General features: G+C 35.7%; 1 protein-coding gene across 5 annotated transcripts in view; it reads left to right on the top strand.

The window, feature by feature from the left end:
- Positions 1-27,395, top strand: part of ZC3H13 (zinc finger CCCH-type containing 13) — a 102,358-nt gene that overhangs the window by 4,023 nt on the left and 70,940 nt on the right. For 4 of the 5 annotated variants that reach the window (XM_070380278.1, XM_070380277.1, XM_070380276.1 and 1 more), the window contains exons 2-5: positions 2,003-2,128; positions 2,437-2,546; positions 5,202-5,313; positions 26,803-26,911. In XM_070380278.1, coding sequence (XP_070236379.1) covers positions 2,012-2,128; positions 2,437-2,546; positions 5,202-5,313; positions 26,803-26,911 — 448 coding nt within the window. In that variant the 5' untranslated portion in view covers positions 2,003-2,011. The remainder of the gene's footprint in view (positions 1-2,002; positions 2,129-2,436; positions 2,547-5,201; positions 5,314-26,802; positions 26,912-27,395) is intronic. The other variant, XM_005896746.3, reaches the window with a different exon arrangement.

Genomic DNA, 27,395 nt, shown 5'->3' with positions numbered 1-27,395 from the left:
GGCAGACATGATCATTTCCTTTGATACTGGAAGGAAAAATGTAAAGTTAGGGTTAGTCATCTTGATGCAGCGTGGTGGGATAGTGTGCCTACTCCCAAGTTGCAGATAACTAGAAATAGCTAATCAACTTTTAGAACACATTCATTTTTAAGTTACTAATGTTTTTCAATTAGTGAATGTGAATTTCAGTGTATGCCTATATATTTTTATAGTAACAGATGATGAAATTTAAAAAATTTATCTTGTTACATATTTCTTATTGAATCTCAGTTATAAATTATAAAAAAGTTGTTTTTCTCAGTTAATCAAAGCTCTGCATTTTCTAGATCTTTTTCAACTTCATTTATCACTTATCTTGGCTTTTAGTTCTTTATGTTCAGTAAGTCAAATGTGTGTATGGAATTTACCCACCTTTTCCTTTATAAATTCACATTAGGACTGAGAATGAGCTCAGGAAAAGTTAAATCAAAGATGATAATATTCACTGTTGTGTGGAGGCTGAAGAACATTTGATACATAAGTGATTTTATGTTGAACAGATTCTTGTTCACTTACGGATGCTTTACATAATTTTTTAAAATTTGTAATTTAAAGTTACTTTCTAACTTTTTTGAATCACTAAAAATAGATTCTAACCCTAATGTTTACAGTGTATATTAGAAAATAATCATACATATTTCCATTTTAAAACTACCATATTGTATCATATCATATATTTTTCTTTCGGTTCATTACCTGTTAGTTTGTCAACTGTTGTCCTTAATCTTTGGACATTTTTAAAATGTGACTTGACAAGAAGTATCTAACTGGACCAAACATTGTTTGTAATTTTTTTTTATAAGTTTTGATTCTGTACTACCATGATTTAACTTCCTTGCAAGTCATGGGACCTTACTTTGACATCACAGTAACAAACGTTGTAAACTTTATAGAGACCAGTTCTTTACCAAATGGAGTTTTTACTTCTTTAGCTGACATCATTCATTCTAGTAGCATTTGACTACTAACAAAATTTCAACTAATGTTTAGTGTATAAATGTGATATGATTGGTTCCTTTTCTTTTTCTTAGGCGTTTCTTGCCCATCTAGATTATTCTAGGTCTAGAATTTAAGATTGTTTTCTAACATTTATCATAGTGCTTTTATCTGATATTTTCATTTCCAGTTGAATCACCTGATTGTATGTTTTAGTTTCTAATGTTTTATTTGCTTTTGTAAAATATTTTCATAATTTCTTTTCTTGTTACTAATAATGGTAAAATAGCCTGTTTATTTCTTTTAGCACCTTTGGCTTTTATGTCAGTGCAGTATAGATTATCAAAACATCTCCACTGTTTCTAGTTGTTCATTCAGCCTGTCCTATTTTGAAAGAAAGTCATTTTATCAATATTGAAGGTTTTTTCTGTTTTTTGTAATACTGCAAAAGAATATTCCTGATTATACTGTTCATCTTTGGCTTGTGTAAAACAAAGAAAATACTTAAAAATTTCTCCCAGGCTGATTTTTGGAATGTACCTGATGTTATCACTTAAGTTGTATAAAACACAATTTCTACTCTAAAATTGAAAGAAATTTTTGGCATAGCTTTCTTTTCCAGTAGACCAGTTGATGAAGAATGATAGCACACTTTTTCTTTAAAAGATAATTACTAAATTTTGAAACAGCTTTTATAAGGAACTTAGAAACTTTTTCATAGTGTGTTCTGAAATTGAATGTACTGTGGAAACTGTGTGAGTGGAATATTATTCATTCTGTAGAAGAGGTAAAATTCTAGCTCCAAAGAATCAAAGTCCTAATAAATTCATTAACAAGGTGTGTCTTAGAAGATAGTTTCTTCTGTTCCTCTGTTTACTTGTGACCTCTTCTATGTCTTTTTTCCTTCTGAGAAAAATCCCTTGTAATTTTATAGTGTTATTTACCATCTTATTTACTTGTAAGTTATTGGCTCAGATATTTAAAACTAAACAATTTTACAGTTTGCCTCTCTCTTTTTTGGTTAAAGTAGTACAAAATGTCAAAAATTAGAAGGAAGGTCACTGTGGAAAATACCAAGACCATATCTGATAGCACATCCCGAAGACCCAGTGTATTTGAAAGGCTTGGACCCAGCACTGGCAGTACAGCAGAGGTGAGTTGTCACTAGCATAGTCACAGGGGTTCTCTTGAATTACTGTTCTTCAGATCCTTATTTATATCACAAAAGTGAATAGGATGTTGTAGGAATATTGGTTAAATGTGTTTCATAGCAAAGGAGTGAGATGGGCATTAGGGTTTATAGGCCTCTTTTTCCTGATGTTTTCATTATTTGGGGAGTAATGTATCTCAGGTTAGCTGGATTTTTGATAGCATTTATTTTAATTTTGTCCCACTAGCATTTTTTTTCCAGAAATAAATATGACTAAATATGAAATTCACATAGTAATATCTGTCTCTTAGACACAGTGCCGTAACTGGCTGAAGACTGGCAACTGCCTCTATGGAAACACATGTAGATTCGTACATGGCCCTTCACCCCGTGGTAAAGGTTATAGCAGCAATTATAGAAGGTAAATTGAGAACTTTGAATTGTTCCTATGCTATTAGAAGATGGCTGTTGTAATTTTTTTTTTTTTGGCTTTTGTAATTTATCTAATATAAAATTTGAAATACTGCTATATATTTGGTCAGGTTTTCTATTTTGGTGGTAGTCTTATCAGTAGTCAAGATTGACAAGATTATTTTACTTGTTAATTTCAAGATTAATAAAAATGTTTGCTTTAAAATTTATTTGCTTAAAAATTTGTTTTTGTAATATGTGTATGGCTTATTTTCATGCCCTGCTCCCCAGTTATATATGTTAAAATGCTGTTTAAGATGGCAGAATTTCATGGATTTGTTTTTAGTGAGGAGAGACTACTTTCAACTCTTGAAATAGTAAAATTTAAATGGAATATAATTTTTAGCTTTTTAAGATGTTCAAAATTCAAAACTTCATTGCAAAAAATAATATAATGCAAGCTTCATAGGTTAAAATACATTTGCCAAATCTCTTATCACAATATACTGAGGTAGATGAAAGTATGTATTTATATGTGGATAAGTATACTACCTATTTAGAATGTCATTTTGCCTTTAATAAAGGCATGGCTAAATTAGACCTTCCTAATAAAAAATCTTTTATTTTTCTTTCGGCTCCCTCATGATGATTTTGTTACGGTGTTTAAAGATGTCACATACATAAAGATTGTCACAAGAGTTTAAATTTAAACCAATTTAAACTCGATTGGTAAACAACTAATTTACCTAGTCTTAAAATTGGATGTGCTGATTGCTTTGGTTTCAGCATCAGTATAAAAACTGCACATTAACCTTTGGAGGTGTGTTTTTTAATTGGGTGAATTTTTGTGTATGTGTACTGAGTTTGAAGTTTAATACAATTTAAAATTCACCATAACATTAGCTGATTTTCTGTTCCCTTAAATGTACATTTTAGTTTACTTGTGATGCTGAATACTCTGTTTTATTTGTATTTAGATTATCATCTGTCCTTTCTGTCAATGTGGGAAAATTAATCTTTATAAGTTTAATATGTATAAGTAAATACATACCTGGGGAAACTGTTACAGTAATTTTAATGTCTTGCTTATATTACTGTATTTTTAGTACATGCTTTATTTCATCTTTGACTTTTATTATCAACTTACTCAGAATTTTTATACAAGTGGTTGTAAGGAAAATGGGCACAGAAATTTGTCTAAAATGGAAAAAAGTAGTGTCATTACTAGATATAGAATAAAGGATTTCTGTTATAATTTTGCTATTTTGTGCATTTTTCCCCTGATAACTTTCTTTCTATTTGTGTATTTTCCCTTTTTTTGTAAGGAAGGAAGAAAAATATAGTTCATAATGTGATTCAAAGATGAAAAGAAAAGCATTGTGTTTCAGAAATACTTGTTTAGTCACAAATGATTTAAGGCACTGAGCATTTACTATATGTGGAGAATTCTGTTAGGTACTATTTAGGATAGAAACAAGTTATCATAAACTGTCTTATTATATAAAGGAAACTAGGGTACATAAAATTGACATGTGCATCATAATTATAATTTAAAGCAGTTAAGTGCTGGTTCTTAATAAGAAATTCCATTTACCAGTTCAGCTTTAACTGTTAAAACATTTAATATAGATCTATATAATGTGCATGTAAATGTAAATGTTAGGAGATCCCTTAAAAAGAATTGACTAAAATTATTTTTTCACTAACCATGTGATTTGTATTAGTGATTGATAAAGGAGTTGATTGATCAACTATTACTTGAAATAGATGTGAATATTTATGTAATTTGTTTATATCTTTTAAAAATATTATATACAGTATTCTTTGGTGGCTAAAGAGGGCCATAGCATTTCTTAATAATTCTTGCCCTCTTTTACTGGTGCTCTAGGAATATTTTTTAAGGCAGTATGTTTTCTGTCTCTACTTTTGTTTTTCTTCTTAGTGATGGTGTGAAAATGATTGAACAGCCATTTATCAAATGGCTAGTATAAATTATGAAGCTTTACCAGTATTGAATATTAATATGTGTATTTTCCCTAAATAAAACCAGTCCATAGCAAAGTATAAAAAGTATAAAATTCAAATCTTACTTTGAATTTTTCAACTGCTTTTTATTCTGAAATAATTTCAAATTTAAGAACAATTAAGAATAACATTAATTAACATTAACATTAAATAACATTAAAAATATAGGAATATTTGCTTTGATTCTTGAGATGCATAAAATATTTTCATAGTTGATGTTGCATCCAGCCACATACATGTGTAAATAATATTGTTGTTTCTAGATTAATTTTGCTGTTTGCTTTCAAATATAACTAGTATATTTGTGTGATTAATAGGAAAACAAACTGTTAATGACAACTTCCTTTCTCTCAGCTCATGTATAGTTCCTTATTACTATCACCAGCACCTGCCACCCCATGGAATTTTAATGTATGCATTTTGATTGGTATTGGGAGAAAACTTGTAAGTGATGCTCATATTTTTTATATATTAATGTTTAAGCTGAAATTTACTTTTCTGAACTTTAGTAGTCATGGATAGTAGAAAAATTAGAGTTTTGTAGGGTTGTTTCTATAAATATATTCCTATGAAATGTTATATAAATACAGATTTTTGTTATTTTGTTTTTTTGTTTTGTTTTTGTTTTTTTGGTTTAAAGGTCACCAGAAAGACCTACAGGGGATCTTAGAGAAAGAATGAAGAACAAGCGCCAAGATGTGGACTCTGAGTCCCAGAAACGAAATACAGAGGAGTCATCCTCACCTGTTAGGGTAGGAATGAATTTCCTGAAACAAAGTTAAATTTTAGCAGTGATTTATTATATATGTTCTATTTTAAATATTAGCTTATGTGCTAAATATATGGTAAGTGTGTAATATTACATTATAATGTTCTATTTGGATAATGTAGTTTAGAGGAAAAAAGTCCTCTGGGAAAATTCATAATTTCACCATTTTAGTTCTTGGTTAAGATGATGGGAACTGGTTGGCAGAGCGCCAGCTGCACCTCATAGGATTTCTGTACCTTGGTGGACATCATGAATATCTAAATGTATTCTTAAGTTTTCAGAATGTAGCCAGCCATCAATTCCTGCCTACTTCCAAGAAAGACTGAAAAGGCTTGCAGTAAAACACTTTTAAATTAAAACAATGAAGGCAAGGCATGGTGGTGGCAGAAACTGAACTATGATCACAGAATTTAGTGTGAATTTCCTGCCAGTGAAATGAAAAGAGAGCACAGTTTATGATGTAGTTTATTGATTAAAAGAAAATACAGATATTTGTCAGGAATGGAAATTTCCCAGAAGTAAATATTTTTAAAAGAAATATATCATGCTCTTGTGTGTGCATTTGAAACAAATTTATAGAGATACAGTTCACCCATTTAAAGTGTACACTTGGGTAGTTTTTCATAAATTCATAAGAGTCCTATATCCATTACCACAGTCAGTTTTAGAACAATTTCATCACCCCAGAAAGAAAACCCCATACCCTTTAGTGATCATTTCCCTGGCCCCTCAACTGACCACCAGCCTTAGGCAACCACTGTTCCAGTTAGACTGTCACATAGATGTGCCTGTTCTGGTTATTTCATATAGAGTCATACTGTATGTGGGGTTTTTGGTAACTGGCTTCTTTGACTTAGCATAGTGTTTTCAAGGTTCATGTCAGCTTATGGGATGTAGCAGTATTTCATTCTTTGTTTTTGCCAAACAACGTTCCATTGTATTGATACATCACGTTCTGTGTATCCATTCATTCAGTTCAGTTCAGTTCAGTTGCTCAGTCGTGTCCGACTCTTTGCGACCCCATGAATGGCAGCATGCCAGGCCTCCCTGTCCATCACCAACTCCTGGAGTTCACTCAGACTCACATCCATCGAGTCAGTGATGCCATCCAGCCATCTCATCCTCTGTCGTCCCCTTCTCCTCCTGCTGCCAGTCCCTCCCAGCATCAGAGTCTTTTCCAGTGAGTCAACTCTTCTCATGAGGTGGTCAAAGTACTGGAGTTTCAGCTTTAGAATCGTTCCTTCCAAAGAAATCCCAGGACTGATCTCCTTCAGAATGGACTGGTTGGATCTCCTTGAGGTCCAAGGGACTCTCAAGAGTCTTCTCCAACACCACAGTTCAAAAGCATCAGTTCTTTGGCGCTCAGCCTTCTTCACAGTCCAACTCTCACATCCATACATGACCACTGGAAAAACCACAGCCTTGACTAGACGGACCTTTGTTGGCAAAGTAATGTCTTTGCTTTTCAGTATGCTATCTAGGTTGGTCATAACTTTCCTTCCAAGGAGTAAGCATCTTTTAATTTCATGGCTGCAGTCACCATCTGCAGTGATTTTGGAGCCTAAAAATATAAAGTCTGACCCTGTTTTCACTGTTTCCCCATCTATTTCCCATGAAGTGATGGGACTAGATGCCATGATCTTCGTTTTCTGAATGTTGAGCTTTAAGCCAACTTTTTCACTCTCCACTTTCACTTTCATCAAGAGGCTTTTTAGTTCCTCTTCACTTTTTGCCATAAGGGTGGTGTCATCTGCATATCTGAGGTTATTGATACTTCTCCCAGCAATCTTGATTCCAGCTTGTGCTTCTTCCGGCCCAGCGTTTCTCATGATGTACTCTGCATATAAGTTAAAAAAACAGGGTGACAATATACAGCCTTGACATACTCCTTTTTCCTATTTGGAACCAGTCTGTTGTTCCATGTCCAGTTCTAACTGTTGCTTCTGACCTGCATACAGATTTCTCAAGAGGCAGGTCAGGTGGTCTGGTATTCCATCTCTTTCAGAATTTTCCACAGTTTATTGTGATCCACACAGTCAAAGGCTTTGGCATAGTCAATAAAGCAGAAATAGATGTTTTTCTGGAACACTCTTCCTTTTTCCATGATCTAACGGATGTTGGCAATTTGATCTCTGGTTCCTCTGCCTTTTCTAAAACCAGCTTGAACATCAGGAAGTTCACCATTCAAGTATTGCTGAAGCCTGGCTTGGAGAGTTTTGAGCATTATTTTACTAGCGTGTGAGATGAGTGCATGTGAGGTTGGTGAATATTTGGGTTATTTCTGCATTTTGGCTGTTACGAATAACGCTGTTATGAACATTGGTATACAGGTTTTTGCGTGGCCATGTGTTTTCATTTCTCTTGAGTTTATGTGTGGGAGTGAGATTGCTGAGTCATATGGTAACTATATTTAATCTTTCAAGGAATTGCTGGGATGTTTTCCAAAGCAGCTGCACTATTTAAAATCCTTAGAGTAGTGTGTGAGATTTCTAATACTCCACATCCTTGCCAACATTTGTTATCCTACTTTTTGATATAGCTGTTTTATTGGTAATGTCATGTGGTTTTGACTTACTTTTCTCTGATTGCTAGTGATGTTGAGTATCTTCTTGTGTGCTTATTGGCCATTTGTTTATCTTCTTTGGAGAAATGTTCAGATCCTGGGTCCATTTTTAGATTGGGTTATCTTTTTATTGTTGATTTGTAAGAATTCTTTATGTATTTTGGATCCAAGTCCCTTATATATACAGTTGGCAGAAATATTCTTCTATGGATTGTGTTTTCATGTTCTTGATGGTGTCCTTTAAAACACAAATGTTTTTAATTTGATGAAATCCAGTTTATATTTTTGTTGTTACTTCTGCTTTTGGTGTCATATTTAAGAAACTGTTGTCTGATTCAAGATCAGAAAGATTTATGCTTGTTTTCTTCAAAGAATCTTAGAGCTTTAGTTCTTGCATTTAAATCTTTGACCCATTTTGAGTTAATTTTTAATGGGTTGACCAAAAAGTTCGTTCAGGTTTTTCCAGAGGTGTTATGGAAAAACACAAGCTTACTTTTTGGCCAGTCCTTTTTTTATGGTGTGAGAGAAGGGCTCAACCTCATTCTTTTGCATGTGGATATCTGGTTGTCTCATTATAGCCTTTTTATGAAAGTTACTGAATTGTTTGAGCAACAACCTCTTTGATAGTTTTAGAAATATAGAAGCTTTCTTATGGCTGTTTTGATCCTGAAAAAAAAAGCTGTGTCACAATTTTATATTGTAGCTTGTAAAGACTTATCTTTGGGGACTTGAATACAGTCTTAAGTATGTAGTTTTCTAATGTCTGATGTGATATGTTAAGCCCTTTTAGAAATCTCACATGGTAGTTCTCGGCTGGTGATATGTATCAGAATTCTTTTGGAGGAGAGATGGTCTCTTTCAAAACACACATGCAGATACTCTACCCTTTTTTTTTTTTTTTTTTGATACTCTACCCTTAATCTACTGAATCAGAATTTCTGGGTAGGAGCTGAGCAAGCATGTGTATTACATATTTAAGGGACTTGGATCCAAAATATATAAAGAATAATGAAATGTATCAGGATAATGAGTGGACACCGTGGTTTGCTGGTAAATGTTTGACAACCACTCAGAAAAAAAAAATTGTAGGATTTACCAGTTTCTTTGGTGTACATACTCCCATCATGGTTAGTTTCAAGCTACTAAAATGGTATCACTGAGTACAGAGTTGGAAAGTGTGGGAATACACACACACACACACACACACACACACACACACAAAACCACAAAAGAAACTATAGTAAAATATTTAGAAAGTGAGTTTTGAGTAATTATTGCCTTTGTTTTTAATATTACTTAATTGTTAGTTTATATGATTTAATTTTTAATTACAGCTTGTGCATTTTCTAAAAATTTAACAGTTGCCTCTTATGAATCAGTGTGAGCTGGCTCTAGCATACCATTAGCTGGATTGTACTTAATGTAAAAGGCAGACATCTAGAATTCATATTCTGAACACATTACTTTAGGAATTATTATTTAATGCTACTGTCATTTTTCTTATCTGTAAAACGGAGGTGATATCCATATTATTGTGTTACTGTGAAGAAAATATATGTAAATCAAGTAACATGACTGACTATGATGACAGCTTAATAAATGGTATGTTCTTGTATAAGAATAGCTCCTTAGGTTTTTCTCTCTATTATAGTTTGAGGCTGTTAATAGAAGATGAATATAGACATTGAAGATTTAGGTTTTTAACAGATACCTAAATGTAAGTAGTTATTGATCATAAAAGTTTATATGTTCATATCATTTTAGTAGACAGCAAAGTTGCTATTTTGTTAAGAAATTCAAAGCCTGATTCTCCCTTTTCCTTGATGAGAAAGCCCTCAAAGACACTGAGCTTCATGTACACCTAAGGGATAAAGTCTCAAGATTCACAAGTAGTCAGGTTTTAGGGAATTCATTATTCAAATTTAGAGAAAACTGTTAATAAGTTAGGATGCCAGGTATTAATTATATTGAGTTACATATCTGGCATGAAAACAGGTGTTGATCATTTCTGTGATACATTCCCTATTGTAACATGTATGACTCTTGATCTTCACGTGATGAATTTCTGTGGGCAAATCAGATGTAGTTTAGGTGGGGGCAACTATAGCAGATAACATAGCGTAACTAAGATAGCATGTGTGTGGTTTTCCACAAACTAACTGTGAGTCCACTGTTTCTCTGTCACTGGTCTCAACTCCAATGTGTCTGAATTAGGAGGTTGACACACCCTGATTTTGTGGAGAGACAAATTCATAGACTCTAATTCTATAGAGTGTGGTAGTGTTAGAAAGATGAGCAAAGCTCACAATGGAGGGGAAAAAATAACTGCCCGGGGAAGCAGAGTACACTTCAGAGAGAAGTGACATTTGCAATGGGTATTGAAGAATAGATGGAGGGGAGAGGTGAAAGTCTAGGAAGAGGAAGAAAACCAACACGTTATAACAATATGGGGTTTTAGAGGACTGGTGTGTTTGAGAACCTGTGAAACTGAATTGCATGCGTATGTGAGATGAGGGCTGACGAGATCTATCTTGTTTACCAATTCTCCTCCATACCCTGGAACTAGTAAGGTCACTTATTAAATGAATGAAAAGTCATTCTAATGTGTAGCCAGTGTTGAGAACTCCTGATGACCTAAAATGTAGCTAGTCTAAATTGAGATATGCTGTTAAGTATAAAAAACATACTGAATTTCAAAGACTTAGTATGAAAAGAAAGTCAAATATCTTGTTAATAACTTTTATGTTGGTTGTGTGTTGGCAGTATTTTGGACATATTGGCTGGTCTGGGTGATCTAAACCAAACTTGATATAATGGAACTGAATTTAACATGGTGAGAGGCTTATACGAGATAGAGCAGGTAGGATTTGATGACTAACAGAATGAGTGGAAGGAAGCTGTTAAGTGTAACTACAGGCTTTCCATGCCATTAACCAAGATGGAAATGAGAGAAAATTGCTTTCTGGCTCTTTTGTACACTCTGCTCATAGCATCATGGACAACTATTTTTTGACACTGTTTTCTGTATTTGCGCAGACACTGTTATGTGATTTTAGAACATTTATGAAATAATATGTGTATTCTTACGGTGCTGGAAACTTTCACCCAATCTGTACAGCTTTCCAGATGCCGTAGTTGAATTGTGTTTTCTCTAACAGAGGTTTGTTATTTTATGTAATTCGAAAACAAAGATAAATAGCTTTGAAAGCCAAATTCTGTTGTAGAGTCAGGAGGAATATTTAAGCATTTGTTGATGATTAAGGCATGCATTGAGAACTGATTTCTAACGTGAAGTTTTCTATCTCTGGGATCTGTACCTCCCAGAATGTATACAGAATCATTAGTTTTGCTTCATAGTCCCCCACACAGTTCATTCCTGTTCCCCATTGCCATCCCCTCATCACCTAAAAAAATTTCCTTCTTGTTTTTCTGCATCTTGGTGCATCTGCCTAGATGAAAAAGAAGTCGCACTGACTAAGGAAGAGCATAAGACTAGATCTGTTACAAAAAGCTGACTCATGTAGTGGAGGACTTTGAGTCACAAAGGGTAATTAAAGTTTTATATCTATTCTTAAGTAAGTGTCTTGGCCTTGCTTTTCATCTTTAGAATAAAGATACCTGCACCAATATGTCACAAGTTATAGTGAGAACATAACTATAACTGCATATATGTGAAAGTTCTTTGGAATTTACATACATGTGAAAATTCTCTGGAAAGAATAAAGCACAGTAAATGTAAAACAGGAAGAGTAGAGAGTCATCAAATTAAAAATTTGAGAAGTGAATCTATAGGATTAAGTAGAATGGGTGAGTAGTCTTATTTATTTCAAAGGAAAAGGTTTAGAAGAGAAGGATAAGGGTATAAGTGGAAATACAGTATAAACCACCTGGAGCCTCTTGATGAAAGTGAAAGAGGAGAGTGAAAAAGTTGGCTTAAAACTCAACATTCAAAAAACTTTAAAATCATGGCATCTGGTCCCATCACTTCATGGCAAATAGATGGGGAAACAATGAAGCAGTGAGAGACTTTATTTGGGGTGGGGTGGGGGGCTCCAGAATCACTGCAGATGGTGATTGCAGCCATGAAATAGACTCTTGCCCCTTGGAAGGAAAGTTATGACCAACCTAGACAGCATATTAAAAAGCAGAGACATTACTTTGCCGACAAAGGTCTGTCTAGTCAAGGCTATGGTTTTTCCAGTGATCATGTATAGATGTGAGAGTTGGACTATAAAGAAAGCTGAGCGCCAAAGAACTGATGCTTTTGAACTGTGGTGTTGGAGAAGACTCTTGAGAGTCCCTTGGACTGCAAGGAGATCCAACCAGTCCATCCTAAAGGAAATTGGTCCTGAATATTCATTGGAAGAATTGATGCTGAAGCTGAAGCTCCAATACTTTGGCCACCTGATGCAAAGAACTGATTCATTTGAAAAGACCCTGATGCTGGGAAAGACTGAAGGTAGGAGGAGAAGGGGATGACAGAGGATGAGATGGTTGGATGACATCACGGACTCAATGGACATGAGTTGGAGCAAGCTCCAGGAATTGCTGATGGACAGGGAGGCCTGGCTGCAGTCCATGGGGTCACAAAGAGTCAGACAATACTGAGCAGCTGAACTGAAGACTTTGATAATGTATAGTACAGGAATGATTATGGTAATTTTTAAGTGTAGATAAAAACGTTTATTTTATATAAAAAATTAGTATGTTTTTTAGTCTTGCATGATCTGCAAATACTTCTTTGATAGCATTAAAAGGAGTTCCAGTTAGCAAACCTTGGTGTAAAACAACCATTTGTTTTGTTCATGTATTCTGTCAGGAAATCAGAAAGGATACAGTAAGCATGACTTACCTCTTCCTTTATGTCTGTAACCTCAGTAAAGTACTAGAATGCTGGAGGTGGGAGTCATTTGGAAGTTTCTGTACCCACATGTCTGGTTGTGGATGCTGGTAGTCAGCTGGTGTCTTTAGTTTCCATGTGGGCCTATTTGTATTGGTAGCACAGGGTTTTTCGCTGATGGCTGCTGCTGCTACTGCTGCTAAGTCACTTCAGTCTTGTCCGACTCTGTGCGACCCCAGAGACGGCAGCCCACCAGGCTCCCCCGTCCCTGGGATTCTCCAGGCAAGAGCACTGGAGTGGGTTTTCATTTCCTTCTCCAGTGCATGAAAGTGAAAAGTGAAAGTGAAGTCGCTCAGTCGTGTCTGACCCTCAGCGACCCCATGGACTGCAGCCTTCCAGGCTCCTCATCCATGGGGTTTTCCAGGCAAGAGTACTGGAGTGGGGTGCCATTGCCCTCTCTGATGGCTAGGAGAGAGCAAAAATCTGGGTGCTAGGTGTGCTTGTTCCTGCTGGATTGGTCTTCCTTTTAGGCCCTCTCAGCTGACAGAGCAAAGAAATACATGTGTGTATACTAACTGATTTATATCCATATATCTATAAATATTACTAGTAACAGTCTTTATCTGTATTGAGCTAAACATGAGTTCTTATTGATGTCTCTGACTTAATCTAAGACTGCTCAGATCAGAGATCAGATCAGATCAGTCGCTCAGTCATGTCAGGCTCTTTGCTACCCCATGAATTGCAGCACGCCAGGCCTCCCTGTCCATCACCAACTCCCGGAGTTCACTCAGACTCATGTCCATCGAGTCAGCGATGCCATCCAGCCATCTCATCCTCTGTCGTCCCCTTCTCCTCCTGCCCCCAATCCCTCCCAGCATCCCAGTCTTTTCCAATGAGTCAACTCTTCTCATGAGGTGGCCAAAGTACTGGAGTTTCAGCTTTAGCATCATTCCCTCCAAAGAAATCCCAGGGCTGATCTCCTTCAGAATGGACTGGTTGGATCTCCTTGCAGTCCAAGGGACTCTCAAGAGTCTTCTCCAACACCACAGTTCAAAAGCATCAATTCTTGGGTGCTCAGCCTTCTTCACAGTCCAAAAGACTGCTACTATTCTTTTATTCTTTTTTTTTTTTTGCTCAAATGTTCCTTCCTTAGCTTGTGGGAGGTCTTGGTATTAGATCCTGAGCTCTTAAAAAGTTTGCTGTGAATAATTTGCAAAGAATAAAATGTATTTATTTAAAGTGTACCATTTGAGTCTTGTCAAATGTACACAGCTGTATAACCACCACCACAGTCAAGATATGAGCATTTCCATCAACTCCAGAACCTATCTTCATGTCCTTTTAGAGTCAGTTTCCTCCCAAACCAGGCTCCTGACAACCTCTGGTCTCTCATTATATGGAGTCAGATGTTATATATTCTTGTATCTTGGTTCCTTTAGCATAATACTTTCGAAATGCAGCCATGTTGTAGTTTGTGTCAACAGTTTATTCCTTTTATTGTGGACTGGTGTCCTATTATACGGATGTAATGGGACAAATGGATAAACAGAATTTGTTTATCCATTCCCCAGTTGATGGATACTTAAGAGTTGTTTTCTAGTTTTTGGCTATTATGAATAAAGCTTCTATTAACATTTGTGTACAGGTCTTTGTGTGGATGTATGTTTTCTGTGGGTAAATACCTAAAAGTGGAATTGCTGAGTCTTACGTCATGTGTACTTTTAGCTTTATAAGAAACTGCCAGATAGTTTTCCCTAATGGTTATTTCATTTTACATCTCAGCCCGTAGTGTATGGGAGTTTCAGTTGCTCTACATTTTGGCCAACACTTGACATTGTTCTGCTAGGTATCTAGTGGTTTTAATCTGCATTTCTCTGTGTTTAGTGATGTTGAGCATCTTTTCATGTGTTTATTGCCTTTTTTTTGGTGAAGTGTCTGTTTCCATCTTTTGCTTATAAGTTGTGCTGTTTGTCTTATACAGATTTATGGTTCTTATATGTTTTGAATAACACCAGTCATATGGAAGATATATGTACTGCAAATATATTTCCTGGTACGTGTGTGTGTATGTGCACTCAGTTGTGTCTGACTCTCTGCCTGACTCCACCACTAGGCTCCTCTGTCCATGGAATTTTCCAGACAAGAATACTGCAGCAGGTTGCTGTATCTTTCTCCAGGGGATCTTCCTTACTCAGGGGTGGAACTCAAGTCTCTTGTGTCTTCTGCATTAGCAGGCGGGTTCTTTCCCAGCTGAGCAACCAAGGGAGCTGTTTCCCAGTATTGTGACTTGGTTTTTCATTTCCTTGGTCGTGTCTTTTAAGATATCTTTTAATTTTGATGAAGTCCAATTATTAATATATCCTGCCGTATATTGACACAGCTTCAGTAGTCCTTGATAGTTTCTTTGTTTCTGTTAAGATGTTTGCAGCTCATTTTGTGTATTTTATACCCTCTGTTCAGTCAGCCATTTTCCCCTATAGTCCAGGTTCTTTTATTGGGGGACGGTATTTCAGGACCACTACTTGGAAACCACTAACTTAGTCATTTTTTAGGACTTTTCATTGCATTTCAACTGAGAAGTACAAAAGTACAAGTACTTTTTAAAAGTACTCTTTAAAAACTTGCAAACAAGCACAAATTCAAATAATTCAAATTTAGAATTGAAAGGCTTTTACCTAATTCTTTGATTTTATAGTTGTATCACTTTTGTGCTAAAGATTTTAGTCGCTGCTGACATTCATTTGCATTATCTTACTTTTTAATAGTTACAGAATAATTAACAATAGTGTTACTAATAATACGATTACTTAGAACAGTTTAAGATCTTTGTAGTTCTTAGACTATAACCCATGGGGGAAATATCTGTGAAATTGATGTTAGGGATGCTGTGCTTAGTCACTCAGTAGTGTCTGACTCTTTGCGACCCCATGGACTGTAGCCTGATAAGGCTCCTCTGTCCATGGGAATTTTTCTGGCAAGAATACTGGAGTGGGTTGCCATGTCCTCCTCCAGGGGATCTTCCCAACCCAGGTATCCAACCCAGGTCTTTCGCATTGCAGGCAGATTCTTTACCATCTGAATCACCAGGAAAGCCTAAGAATACTGGTGTGGGTAGCCTATCCCTTCTCCAGGGGATCTTCCTGCCCCATGAATTTGTTAGGGATAGATAGTCAGATTATTGTATTTTTAAAAAATTAATTTTCATTAACTTACAGTGTGTTTCTGCTGTACAGCAAAGTGCAAATTATTGTATTTTAAGTCACTTGAGCAGTCTGTGTGGTTAAACCACAAATATGATGTGGTTGAGTTGATTCATTACAGTTTGATTTTAGTTTTAGGGTTTTTTTAAATTTTGTTAAATATGTAGAACATTTCCGTGGTTTCAAAGTTATGAGACTGATTCCTACTGCTCTAATGAGGACCTCATGGTTTCACAGTTAAATCTACAGAATGGGTTACATTCAGAAAAATCTACCTTTTATCTTCTTGATCTCTCTACTTGTTTCTCTATAGGTAACCTAGAAACTAAATGATTGGATTATCCTGCCACTTCAGTATACCAACATACATACACACACATATACCTGACTATTTGCAAGTGACATGGTAGTATATATAGAAAACCCTAAAGATCCATCAGAAAGCCGTTAGAACTAATGAACAAATTCAGTAAAGTTGCAGGATATGAGTATACAGAAATCTGTAGCATTTCTATACACTAATGATCTATTAGAGAAATTAAAAACCTATTTACAGCTGGATCACAAAGATTAAAATACATAGAAATAAATCTAACCAGGGAAGTAAAAGATCTATACACTGAAAACTGTTAAGACATTGATGAAAGGAATTGAAGACAACACAAATGGAAAGATACATTGTACTCATGGATTGGAAGAATTAGTATTCTTAAAATACCTGTGCTATTCAAAGCAACCCACAGATTTGTTGATTCTTTCTACATAGACAGTCATGTCATCTGTGAACAAAGACACATATTTTTTCCTTCTCAATCTGTATACTTTCTTTCTTTTATTGCATTAGCTAGGACTTCCATTATGATGGGGAAAAGACATGGTGAGAGAAACATGTTAGCAATCCTACTGGAAGAAAACTTCTCACCATTAAATATAATGGTAACTGTAGGCTCTGTATAGATGTTCTTTATCAAGTTGAAGAAGTTCCCTTTTTAGTTTGCTAAGGATTTTTAATCACAAATGTGAGTGTTGCATTTTGTCAAATACCTTTTATGTTTATTGATATGATCATGTCATCTTTTCTTTTCTTTCTTATTAGTCTGTTAATGTGATGGATTACCTTGATTGATTTTTGAATGTTGAACCACCCTTGCATATCTGGTATAAATCTCACTTGGTTGTGGTGTATAATTATTTTTACATGTTGTTGGATTTTATTTGCTTATATTTTGCTAATATGTTTAGGGTTTTTACATTGATGTCCATGAGAAATAATTGTGTGTTTTTGTTGTTGTTGTTGTTATGTCTTCATCTGGTTTTGGTATCAAATACTTAGATACTAATGCTATCCTTAGAATAATTCAGAAAGTATTCCCTTTGCTTCTGTCTTCTGGAAGAGATTGTAGAGAATTGGTATAATTTCTTTCTTAAATGCTTGATGGAATTCACACATGAACCCGTATGGGTTTGGTGCTTTAGGTTTTGAAAGATTTACTATTAACTCAGTTTCTTTAATAGATATAATTCTGTTCAGATTGTTTATGGTTGACGTGTGTGTTTTGGCAGATTATGTCTTTCAAGTAATTAGTCCATTTCGTCTAGGTTATCAGATTTGTGGGCATAGCATTGTTTATAGTATTGCTTTATTCTTTAAATATCCTTGGAATCTGTATTGATGTCTCTTTTTGTTTCTGATGTTGGTAATTTTTCTCTTCTTTTTTTCTTAGCTTGTATAGAAACTTGGATCTTTTCAAAGAAATGACTTTGGTTGATTTTTTTTTTCCCCATTGATTTCCTATATTCATTGTTACTGATTTTTGCTCTACTTGTTGTTTTTCTTCTACTTTAGATTTCAGTTGCTCTTTTTCTAGTTTTCTAAGGTAGAAACTTAGATTATTGATTTTAGAACTTTCTTCATTTCTACTATATGAATTCAATGCTATAAATTTCTCTCAACAGTTTTCACTTCATTACACAAATTTAGAGAAATTGAATTGTATTTTCATTTAGTTTGAAATATTTTGAATTTTCTCTTGAGATTTCTTCTTTGACCCATGTGTTAAGTAGAAGTATTTTATTTAATCTCCACATATTTTGGAATTATCCAGCCATCTTCCTGTTATTGATTTCAAGTTTAATTCCATTGTGGTTTGAGATTAGACATTATATGATTTTTATTCTTTTAAAAGTTTGTTTTATGGTCCAGAATGTGGCCCACATTGGCGAGTATTCTTTGTGAGCTTGAGAAGAGTGTGTATTCTACTGAAGTTGCTTTACAGTGTTGTTTCAGTTTCTGCTGTACAGCAAAATGAATTAGCTGTATATATGAGAGTGAAAGTTGCTGAGTCACCTCTGACTCTGTGTGATCCCACCCATGGACTATATAGTCCATGGAATTCTCCAAGTGAGAATACTGGAGTGGGTAGCCATTTATTCCCTTCTCCAAGGGATCTTCCCAACCCAGGGATCAAACCCAGGTCTCCTGCGTTGCGGGTGGATTCTTTACCAGCTGAGCCACCGGGGAAGCCTGTACATATATCCCCTCTTTTTTTGGATTTCCATCCTGTTTAGGTTACCAGAGCATTGAGTAGAGGTGCCTGTGCTACACAGGAGGTTCTCATTAGTTATCTATTTTATACATAGTAGTTGCTCTAATAATATCTTAAGTGGTATTGTGATTTTCTGCTCTTGAAAGATTTGGTAGAATTCCTATGTGAAACCACCTGAGTCTGGTACTATTGTATGAAGAAGTTCTTTATTTTTAAGAATTTATTTTTCCAATGGAAATGAATAGACTTTTGGTCTTTCAGTCAGTTTTGTTAAATATTTTTTTTAGAAAATTGTGTATTTTGAATAGACTTTTAAACTAGTTTGCATAGAGTTGTGTGAAGTCACATTTTTCCTTTTTCTCTGTTCTAATAACTGTTTTCACATTGTCAGAGGATTTTGAATACTTGTTATTTTCTCCCTGTTTTCTTCATTAGGTTAGTCAGTAGTTTATTTTCAGAGTAAGCTTTTGGATTTATATATTGTTTCTCTTTCATGGCTGCAGTCACCATCTACAGTGATTTTGGAGCCCAGAAAAATAAAGTTAGCCACTGTTTCCCCATCTATTTGCCATGAAGTGATGGGACCGGGTGCCATAATCTTCGTTTTCTGAATGTTGAGCTTTAAGCCAACTTTTTCACTCTCCTCTTTCACTTTGATCAAGAGGCTCTTTAGTTCTTCTTCACTTTCTGCCATACGGGTGGTGTCATCTGCATATCTGAGGTTATTGGTATTTCTCCCGGCAGTCTTGATTGCAGCTTTGTGCTTCCTCCAGCCCAGTATTTCTCATAATGTACTCTGCATATAAATTAAATAGGCAGGGTGACAATATACAGCCTTGACATACTCCTTTTCCTATTTGGAACCAGTCTGTTGTTCCACGTCCAGTTCTAACTGTTGCTTCCTGACCTGCATACAGGTTTCTCAAGAGGCAAGTCAGGTGGTCTGGGATTCCCATCTCTTTCAGAATTTTCCACAGTTTATTGTGATCCACACAGTCCAAGGCTTTGGCATAGTCAATAAAGCAGAAATAGATGTTTTTCTGGAACTCTCTTGCTTTTTTGATGATCCAGCAGATGTTGGCAATTTGATCTCTGGTTCCTCTGCCTTTTCTAAAACCAGCTTGAACATCTGGAAGTTCACGGTTCACGTATTGCTGAAGCCTGGCTTGGAGAATTTTAAGCATCACTTTGCTAGCATGTGATATGAGTGCAATTGTGTGGTAGTTTGAGCTACCACGTCCAAGGTCAGGGGCAGCGGCCTAGAGGAGCTACCCGATGCCTGAGGTCACAGGCAGCGGCTGAGAGGATGACTAGAAGGCTTGTATAAGAGTCCTGATGGGGGCACTGGTGGTGGGGAAAACTGGGTCTTGTTCTGATGGGCAGGGCCATACTCAGTAAAAGCTGTGACAAACCTAGACAACATATTAAAAAGCAGAGACATTACTTTACCAACAAAGGTCTGTATAATCAAAGCTATGGTTTTTCCAGTAGTCATCTATGGATGTGAGAGTTGGATCATAAAGAAAGCTGAGTGCCGAAAAATTGATGCTTTTGAACTGTGGTGTTGGAGAAGATTCTTGAGAGTCCCTTGGACAGCAGGAAGATAAACCAGTCAGTCCTAAGGGAAATCAGTCCTGAATATTCATTGGAAGGACTGATCCTGAAGCTGAAACTCAATACTTCGGCCACCTGATGTGAAGAACTGACTCATTGGAGAAGACTCTGATGCTGGAAAAGACTGAAGGCAGGAGGAGAAGCGGATGACAGAGGATGAGATGCTTGGATGGCATCACCAACTCGGTGGACATGAGTTTGAGTAGGCTGTGGGAGTTGGTGATGGACAGGGAAGCCTGGTGTGCTGCATCCATGGGGTTGCAGAGTCAGACGACTGAGCCACTGAACTGAACTGATGGGTGAGACTGTGCTCCCTTCCTGTTAGTTGTTTAGCCTGAGGTGACCCAGCCCTGGGGTCTAGAGGCTCTGTGTTAGGGTTGATGGCCACCTCCAAGAGGATTATGCAAAGGGGCCCCTTCCAGAACTGCTGCCAGTGCCCCAGTCCTTGTGGTGAGCACCTACCGATGCACGCCTCCACAGGAGACCCTCCAGGACTAGCAGGTAGATCTGGTTCAGCCTCTTGTGGGATCACTGCTCCTTTCATCTGGGTCTTGATGCACACAGGATTTTGTTTGTGCTGCCCTCCAAGAGTAGAGTCTCTGTTTTCCCCAGTACTGTGGAAATCCTGTAAGCACATTCCACTGACCTTCAAAGTCAAGATTCCCTGGAGATTCCCTGTCCTTTTGCCAGATCCCCAGGCTGGGAAGCCTGACATGGGGCTCAGAACCTTGACAACAGTGGGAAAATTTCTTAGGTATTATCGTTCTCCAGATTGTGGGTTGCCCACCCGGTGTGTATGGGATTTTATCATGTCGGTGCCCCTCCTACCATCTCATTGTAGCTTCTTTGTCTTTAGACTTGATAGACTTTGGGGTATCATTTTTTGGAGGGTTCCAGCATCCTCCTGTCAATGGTTGTTCAACAGCTTGCTGTGATTTTGGTCCTCTCACAGGGGGATATAAGCGTACATCGTTCTACTCTGCTATCTTGAACTGGAACACTGAGGATGCCTTTTAAAGTATCTTAGTAGCAGTGTGTTTCTATCTAGTTCTCTCCCTGTCCCTGTTTGTGCTGTTCAGTGCAATATTATTAGGTACATAGTTACAAAGATATTAATAATTGTCCTCTCCCGTTTGTATTTTTAAAATGTGGTGTTTGAAGATGACCTGATCTTTGTTATCTGTTGAATGTTTTTTGAAGTTTATAATCTTATTTATTTGTGACTCTGCTTATTCTGAGACAAGCTAGGTTTTCTTTTTCTTCATAAAAGAAAACCTCTGATAACCCTATTATGGGATTTTTCTTCAGTATAGTACAAATAAAATATAGTTTCCTAAGTATAGATCTAAATTTCTTTGCTGTCCATATTTCTATAATGTTGAAATAATCCAAAATTTCACATCTGTGAATCATTTTAAAATTTCAAAATGTCAGTTATGTGTATCCTAAAAGGCATATAGTGAGCTAAGTTGTTGGGCTTGTGTTCAGGCCAGAAGCCACAATGAAGCATTGTTCATTTAAGTTTTCAGCCTTGGTCAAAAGTGTCCCAACTGAAAAGGTTTGAAAACCTTAGGGTGAGAACCATAATCTCCAAACAGAGAATTGGTGAGTTGGAAAGTGGTGTTGAAGAGTTTATCCAGAATGTAGCCTATAAAGACAAGGTTATAAAAAATATATAAGAAATTCATAATTGTGGGTGAAAAACTTAGTAAATCTAATGTACATCTAATTGGAATCCTTGGGGGAGGGGAATAGAATATGGGAAAGGCAGTGTTGAAAGAAATAGTGGCTGAGAATTTTCCATAATTGATGAGACATATGCCTGCAGATACAGAAAGCACAATACATATCATCAAGTAGAGTATTAAAACTGCAGAACATGAGAGGCATAGAGAAAATATTGGAAACACCCAAAGATAAAAGGCAGATCTTTCTACAAAGGGATGATGGGCAACATCAGTAACAACAATAGAAGCCAAAATACAGTGGAATGATATTTTCAAAGCTGAGATGAATATGTGAACCCATAGTTATTTGCCCAGAAAAACTGTTTTTCAAGAATGAAGATATAATAAAGAAAATTTTTGGTAAAATTGAGGGTGTTGATTACTAGGAAACTTTGATTACATAATTTCTAAAAGGATATACATCAGGAAGATGGAAAATGACCTTAGAATGAGGGTCCGAAATGCATTAGTAAAGGTGAACAAAGAAAATCTTCAGTAGGTTGGAAAGTATATTTTTTTACTTTTATGGCCTCTGCGGTTGTCAGAAGTGTTGTGGTCAGTCCATCAGTCATGTCCGACTCTTTGCAACCCCATAAACTTCTGCAGCACGCCAGACTTCCCTGTCCTTCACCATCTCCTGGAGTTTGCTTAAACTCATGCCCATTGAGTCAGGGGTGCCATCCAACCATCTTACTCTCTTACTTCTCTTCCTGCCTTCAATCTTTCCCAGCATCAGGGTCTTTTCCAGTGAGTCAGCTGTTTGCATCAGGTGGCCAAAGTATTGGAGCTTCAGCTTCAACATCAGTCCTTCAATGAATATTCAGGGTTGATTTCCTTTAGGATTGACTGGTTTTATCTCCTTGCAGTCCAAGGACTCTCAAGAGTCCTCTCAAAAGTGTTGTATTGTACAGTACTTTGAGGAAGTAAAGTGTAGTTCCAAAGGTATAGTGTAAATTACTTTGAACTTCCCAGAATCCATTCGCTTTTTCGTTTTGAAGCTGCATTGCTATTTGGGGAATTGACCCCAGATTCACTGCTGGACCCTCATTGGTCATGGCACCCCACTCCAGCACTCTTGCCTGGAAAATCCCATGGATGGAGGAGCCTGGTGGGCTGCTAGTCCATGGGGTCGCTAAGAGTTGGACACAACTGAGCGACTTCACTTTGACTTTTCACTTTCACACACTGGAGAAGGAAATGGCACCCACTCCAGTGTTCTTGCCTGGAGAATCCCAGGGACGGGGGAGCCTGGTGGGATGCCGTCTGTGGGGTTGCACAGAGTCGGACATGACTAAAGCGACTTAGCAGCAGTAGCAGCAGTCATAACAATCCCATTCTCCTTGCTAATTCAGTTGACTTAGGAACCAGGCCTAATTGATTTAGCTGGTGGCTGTTATCTTTATTAATTATTGATTCAGATGTGGCCATGTGACTGAAGTTGGCTTATTTAGACTAAAAGAAAACATTATTTTTTGATTGGAGAAAGGCGCATACTGGGTGAATCTAGATTGCTTGTCCTTGTGGTAAAAGAAATGTGCCTTCATGTGAAGTCAACAATAGGAATAGCAGTGTTGTGAGAAAGGAGAAAAACAGTAAGAAAATTTGATCTCCAATGATTTCACTGTATTACTACTTTACCCAGCCCTGAAGTTTACCCTATTTCTAGGCTTCATTTTGATGGGGCTTCCGTGGTAACTCAGTGGGTTAAGAATCTGCCTGCAATGCAGGAGACCTGTGTTCAATCCCTGGATTGGGAAGATACCCTGGAGAGGGAGATGGCAAGCTATATACAGTCCATGGAGTTGCAAAGAGTTGGACACGACTGTGCAACACACAGGCTTCATTATATGTGAAATTGTAGTTTACATTTATATAGCTTTTAAAATTATAATTTATTTAAACTCCACCCAAAACACCTCTCCCTCCTCCAAACACCTTTCCCCCAAAAAACAAGTTCATTAACACAAGAATAATTTCGATTCTGTACTGGGAGAGGTAGAAGCTATATACTCAATGCTACTCTGGCAAGACTAAATTAATTTTAGTTATCACATTTTATTGAAGCAACATTGCAAGATTAGTGTGTCAGAGAAAATGAGAGAGTAGTAAAGGGTATGAAAATATGAAATGTTAATATATGATCAGTGTGAAGAGTACTTTTGTCCTGATATAAGAAGATATTGAAAAGATTTAGTACTAGTATTCCACTTTCTAGTAATGTGGAAGAATTACTAGATTTTACATGATTTAGATGTCAAATCATGTAAATTGATTTTTTACATGATTGTAGAGGTCAAAAGTAGTTCCAATCAGTAGACATTCTGGAGAGGTAGCAATATAAGAAAGTTGTGATCTGTATATGAAATAATTTTCTAATGTTTAGAACTGTCTAAAAATGGGAGCAATGCAGTAGTGGAGAACTATCAGTGGAGACCTTGGGAGTAACTTTTTTCCCCTGAAATTCTTATAATAGAAAACTTGTACAACTACACAAAATTTAGGAAAAAATTTTCTACATGGGGTATGAGGTTGGATTATGTTCCTTCAAGGACCCCTATTATTTTATTATTATGGTTGCTAATCACTTATTATATTAGTAATATTGTCTTTCTGTTCTTTTAGCCTCAATACTTCTTTTCAAATCATAATCTTGTTAATGGCTCCTTACTAGCTAGAAATAAAATTTGTAATAAATATAATCTGTCCATACATACAATGTTTAAGAACTAAATATGAGTGATATAAAGTAGAAATAAAGTGAAAGTAAAAGTTCACAATTATTTACTGCATTTCTGAAACGTAAAAGACTTTTACTAAAAGAAACATTTTTCCTAAGTTAGGTAAAGACTTATTTGGCAACAAAACCAGATCTTAATTGTTAAGAAGCTTATTATATAGCCTTTATCCAGTTGGTGAATTCATATATTTTGCTGCAAAAATAACAGAATGTTTGATCACAGGTTGCTGCTCCAGACCCTGTTGGCATTGTTACTTAGTATATTTTGAAATCCAAATAATTCTGAATTCATAAAATATCTCATCTCATAGGTATTGGCTAAAATATTGCGGTTCTTTAACAAATATTTCAGCATGTACATGTTCCAGAATGATTAATTTAGAATACATAATAATCAAATGGTTGTACTTGTAATTTGTATTTAAGAGTAGCAAGATGACAAACCATTCTATTCAAGAAATACAAGAAGTTGTAGAGCAAACCATTCTGTACTACATGAGACAAGCAATGGCAGACCCCTTACATTTGAATATGACAAGAGGAGAGAAATAATTTTATTTTACAAGGAATAACATGCCTAATAAGTTATACACTGTTGTTTGAAGAGGAAAAAATGAGGAAATACAACATTTTAAAAGATGACCTGAGCCTTAGGTATTATCAAAATTGTTTCCTCTGTTATGATTTGAGGTGTGCTTAATCCATCAGTCATTTCCAACTCTTTGCCACCGCATGGACTGTATCCCACCAGGCTCCTCTGTCCATAGGATTTTGATTTGAGGTGAGATAGTGACAAAGTTTTAGGCAAAAGCATATCTCCTAACTTGAAATTCCACCACATATTGAAGCCTACCCTAGTACTTAATAACAGTTATATATGATCTTTGGAGACAGTATTAGAGTCATACTGGAAAACAATAGGCAATGCAAAAATTGTATAATTTCAATATGTAGGGTAAATGTTATTAAATATTTACATAAATATATTTATATACACACATTTGTATGTGGGTTTAATTCACAGAACATTCAAAAGTTGCATGGCATATAGAATAATTCTTCATTAATATTCCACAATATATTTTAAGAGTAAAAATAGATGGTGTTCCTTTTTCTCCTTTTATCTCATGTACAGATAGGACTGCATTTATTTTTTCCTTTTCTTTTTTTGATCTTTCACCATTTTGTCGTGACTGGTTCTGTTATATAGTCTTTTAATATTTGTCAGCCTCTGTTGTATCAGCAACTATATATGTCATTTAGCAAGTAATACTTAAAACATGACTTCCTACTTAAATAAATAAAATTTAGGGGCACTAGAGTTCTTTAAAAAGAAGACAAAGAAAAGTTAATTTGTGTTGTAGGCAGCCAAATTTTATGTCTGGTAATGCCCGGAAAGAATTTACAGCACTTAATATCCTTGTGTATTAGTGTCTTTCATAGTCAAGATTTAGTCTTAATAAAAGTGAGACACTGTGATGGGAAGGTGAGAATTCCATGACACAGGTTATGTTTTCTTTCCACTTAGTAAAATGTGGTTTCAAGTTTTCATCTTAAATAATAGGATATTTCATTAAATTTTACAAGCTGAATTACTATTATCCTGCTTTGTGTGTAGGCTACTGTTATACCTGGAATAAAATGTTAAACTTTTTCGCTTTGCGGCTGCAATATAAAGATAACTTTTCTAAATATTGTAGTTACTACACCAAAATAGGGAAAATCCCCTCTTTTAAGGCATTTATAAAATTATTAGATGACTTTGGATTTACCTTTAGGTGTCTTTAAATGCTCGTTTGTTAGTAATATATAACACGTCCTGGATCAGCAGTTATTTTTGAGACTCTACTGTGAACAGTGTAACCTTTTTCTAGTTGTTTTAAAATATAATCACAGTTCCTCCTGTTGTATTTTATCTGTTTTAAACTTTACCCCTGTAATGTTCATATAGAAACTGAATATGTAGTATACTACCAAATGCATATTAAAGTATTTGATTTTCATTGTATCTTTTAAAAACCATACATTTGCTGTTTTTTAGTAAAATAGATAATAGTACAGTCTTTTCATTGTGATGATACTCTAGAATTTGTTACTTCCTCCACTTAGTGGATGAGTGTTTGCAAAAATGATTCTTTAATGAAACAAAGATGAAGTTAGAAATATTCTGCATTATAGTAACTACCTCTTGTAGTTTGTATAAATGTAATAACCCATATGTATATATGTATGTACTTTTTAGAAAGAATCTTCAAGAGGGAGACATAGGGAAAAGGAAGACATAAAAATCACTAAGGAGAGAACTCCAGAAAGTGAAGAAGAAAATGTAGAATGGGAAACTAATAGAGATGGTGAGTTTCAAAAATCTTTGCTTATATAGTCAGTGTATTGATTGTTCACTTTGTAGGTTTTTCTGTGGGGTTCAAAACACTTTCTAGCTGTGATCTCCCTGTTGTTTCAGAATCTAATTGACTTGTGTGTCTTACTGAGTTATAAGGCAGGAAATAGCATGTAGCTGAATAAAAGCCAAGAAAGCTGTTCTCTCTAGAACTTACCTGTTAAGCATCATGCTACTTTGAAATTTATTGCACTTGTCAATCTTTAAGTTTCTCAGTATCAAGGTTTAAGAGAATTGAAATTTATGTTTATTGTTTTCCATAAAATATTAAAAGTGAGATTTTTAAACCTTAAAGACCTAGGAAGATTATTTGCAAGAAATTGTTGGATTTCATCTTTCAAGAAAGTGATATCAGATGATAACGGGGGGATTTGTTCATGGAAAATTAGGAAAATCACCTTTAAGTCATTGTCTTTTGACAAATAAGCATTTGTTTT

This window comes from Bos mutus, chromosome 12 (genome assembly GCF_027580195.1).
Source record: "Bos mutus isolate GX-2022 chromosome 12, NWIPB_WYAK_1.1, whole genome shotgun sequence".
Taxonomy (NCBI): domain Eukaryota; kingdom Metazoa; phylum Chordata; class Mammalia; order Artiodactyla; family Bovidae; genus Bos; species Bos mutus.
Note: the sequence above shows the minus strand (reverse complement) of the source record. Positions and strands in the feature narration are given on the sequence as shown.